At 30.4% G+C, this 3,283-nt stretch overlaps 1 protein-coding gene across 1 annotated transcript in view; it reads left to right on the forward strand.

The window, feature by feature from the left end:
* Positions 1-2,157: 2,157 nt before the first annotated feature.
* Positions 2,158-3,283, forward strand: part of LOC116143871 (homeobox-leucine zipper protein REVOLUTA) — a 6,297-nt gene continuing 5,171 nt past the window's right edge. Inside the window, exons 1-2 of the mRNA XM_031429322.1 lie at positions 2,158-2,962; positions 3,081-3,240. Of these exons, the coding sequence (XP_031285182.1) occupies positions 2,727-2,962; positions 3,081-3,240 (396 nt within the window). The 5' untranslated portion in view covers positions 2,158-2,726. The remainder of the gene's footprint in view (positions 2,963-3,080; positions 3,241-3,283) is intronic.

The following is a 3,283-nucleotide window of genomic DNA, read 5'->3' on the forward strand; positions in this document are numbered from 1 at the left end:
CAATTAAAAAAAGTGATTGATTATTTAATAATAGTAAATACAACCTACAATTTAGACTCAAACTGTACTAAGATAAGATTAATTATAATTTCCAAAAGCATGTTTATTTTTATTTTTATAGACTCGATTGTCGTTTCTTGTCTTTTTGCTTCAATTATAATTTCTATATACCCTTTTTCTTTTCATACAAAAACTAATAAAATAATAAATTATCAAAACACATTTCAAACTACAATTGAAAAGTATTTCTTAGACTTGTTGGAACTAATAACTTAAGGTATTAATTTATATATTATATTGAATTTATATGAGTATCACATATTATATTTTCTTTATTCAAAACCAAATAGAACACCTTAGCTTTGTTCTAAGTAAAAGCTTTGATGAATGGTAGAATGCTTAATTTTCAAATTAACAACTTAGACATAATTTAATAATAAACTTCAATAGGTCCATGACTTTTTTTTTTTTTTTTGATACTTGGGATGTCCGAGATAGCTTATATACACCTCAATCATGGTTATCAAATCGTGTATCGAAAACCTAATTTTTTGAATCGTGTATATATCGTATCGTAAGATACGCCTTTTTCAAAAAAAATAATAAATAATCAAAATTTTCTAAAATTAATATCATCCCCAAGATTAATTAAAGAATTTTGTGGTATATTGGCTTTAAATTACGGTATTACATAATCAAAATTAATCACAAAATTTCAAGATCAATGTCATATAATATCTCCACTTATATTATATTATCAGTAAAATAGGAAATACATATTTCTTTCACTTTCTCGATGTAAAATGGGTAAATTGAATAGGTTTTAGTAAATCGGGTTGGATGACCCGGTTTTGACCCGAAATTTTTTTGGACCTTTGGCCCAAATTATAAAGTCGTATCGATTTATATCGATATTTTAAGATATGAACGGATACATATCGTATCGTAGGATACATATTAACGTATCGAAAGGTTTAGGATACACTCTCTGATACGTATCATTGGTGACCTGTATCGATCGTATCGTATGATACATATCATGTATTGTAGGATACTAACAATCATGACCTCAATTAACAATTAAGATCTATTAACATTTTATAAGCAAAATAACCAGTTAAACCACAATATTATTGTGATAGATAACCCCAATGTTTGAACACGTAACTCAAAGAAGAGAGCAAGACTTCTTAACCGTCAAATAAACCCATGGGGTTTTTATGACTTGTTTTAATGTGTGTTTTTAAGAAAAATAAAAAAAATAGTTTTCTTATTATTCGATATTATATATAAAACGACAAAAAAAATATATATAAATTTCAATTCATCAAAATGCTAATGTTTTATTCTAATGTTTTAACATTTATTTTAGACACATTTAAGACATTCGTTAAATATTTAAAGAAGAAAATAAAAAAAAAAAAAAAGTCTCACAATTTGTGGATTTTCCTTTAAAATACAAAAAATTCTTCAAAATATAATTATTTTTGAAAACCCCCTTTAGAGTCTAGAGTCTAGAGAAATGGATTAAATTTGTCTTGTCTTGAACACGTTTTTATATTTAAAAATGAAAAAACATATTTAAGTTGAAGAAAGAAATCCATAAACTACTGTCTCTGTTGACTCATAATGATGATTCTTACAATGCGTCGTTTTCTGCTTCCAACTGAGCTTTCTAGAAATTTAATTTTTAATTTCATATTTTTTAAATCGCATTTAACTATTTTCTCCTCAATTAATTAATTATTTTTTAATATTCATTTAATAAACTAATTATTATTGTTCAAACATTTGACCATTCCAAGAAACAAGACAAAACCCAAGTTGAGCATCCTTAAGATATGTAAATCTAACAAAAATTAGGTTTTTTCTAGAGTTAAAATAGATTTTACAAACTAATTTATTTATTTTTATTAAATAATTAATTTATAGACACAGATTTGGTAAGTTTGACGTTGAGAGGGAGGTGATGAGATCTAGAGGGTGAAAGATGTCATTTCGAAGAAAGAATAGGGACAAAATGGTAATTCCAGAGGAAAATTATAAAGAAACCCACACTGGTAAGTTTGTCGGTATGCGTGCAAATGAACTTGAACACAGCTCTTCTTTTCTCTCTTCTTTTCTTCACTGTTTGAAACCTCACTCCTCTTTTTCTTTTCTTCTTCTTCTTCTTCTTCAAAGTCATGTTAGGGTTTCTTCATTCTCATCTTCTCTCTAATGCCACATCTGGGTGGCTCTCTTTTTTGAGAGAGAGCATGTCGTTTCTTCTCCTGCTTTAATTTGGCTTTTGTTTGGCGTTTTTTCAAGCTCGTTTGAGAAGAACCAGGAAACTGAAACGGAACAAGTTTTTCTGTGATATCGAGCTGCGAGTGTGAGTTTTTTTGTGTATGTGAGTTGTTGTTAAGCTGAAAAGCCAGGATTTTTGAAGGAAAGTTTGGATTTTTTTGGGGAGGTTTTGTTTTTATTGAGAAAATTTTAAGAAATAAAATTGAGAGAGAGAAAAAAAGAGAGTTGTTTACAGCTTGTTGATCAACCAATAACTGAAAGGGTTTTAGAAAAAAAACCATCCATTTGGCTGTTTTTCACCTTAAACACATCATAACACATAAGCTTTTATCACTCTCTTCTCTCTCTTTTACAAACACATCACAAGCGACGGACTTTACTAAGAAACAAGAATCTTTAACTCTTAAAAACCCAAAACTCGCTACCTGGATTTGCAAGAAATGGCTATGGTGATGGCGCAGCAACAGAGAGAGAGTAGTAGTGGGAGTATCAATAAGCACCAACTTGATAGTGGAAAGTATGTTCGTTACACGGCTGAGCAAGTGGAGGCTCTTGAGAGAGTATATGCTGAGTGTCCCAAACCCAGTTCATTGCGTAGGCAGCAGTTGATCCGTGAGTGTCCCATTCTCTCCAACATTGAGCCCAAACAGATCAAAGTTTGGTTTCAAAATCGAAGGTAAAAAAGCTCACTTGGATAATTTATCTTTTTCAATATTTCATTGTTGTTAATTTTGTGCATTTGATTTGTTTGTGGTTTTAAATGTTTGTTTTGAGAGTGGTGTTTGGTTGTGTAGGTGTCGAGAGAAGCAGAGAAAAGAGGCTTCAAGACTCTCAACTGTGAACAGAAAATTGACGGCTATGAACAAGCTGTTGATGGAGGAGAATGATCGGTTGCAGAAACAGGTGTCGCAGCTGGTGTGTGAAAATGGCTATATGCGCCAACAGTTGCAAACGGTAAATATATGTGGTGGCTTTCTTCAATTCAGATTTGACCTGG

This window comes from Pistacia vera, unplaced genomic scaffold, assembly GCF_008641045.1.
Source record: "Pistacia vera cultivar Batoury unplaced genomic scaffold, PisVer_v2 Contig1133, whole genome shotgun sequence".
In the NCBI taxonomy this organism is placed as follows: domain Eukaryota; kingdom Viridiplantae; phylum Streptophyta; class Magnoliopsida; order Sapindales; family Anacardiaceae; genus Pistacia; species Pistacia vera.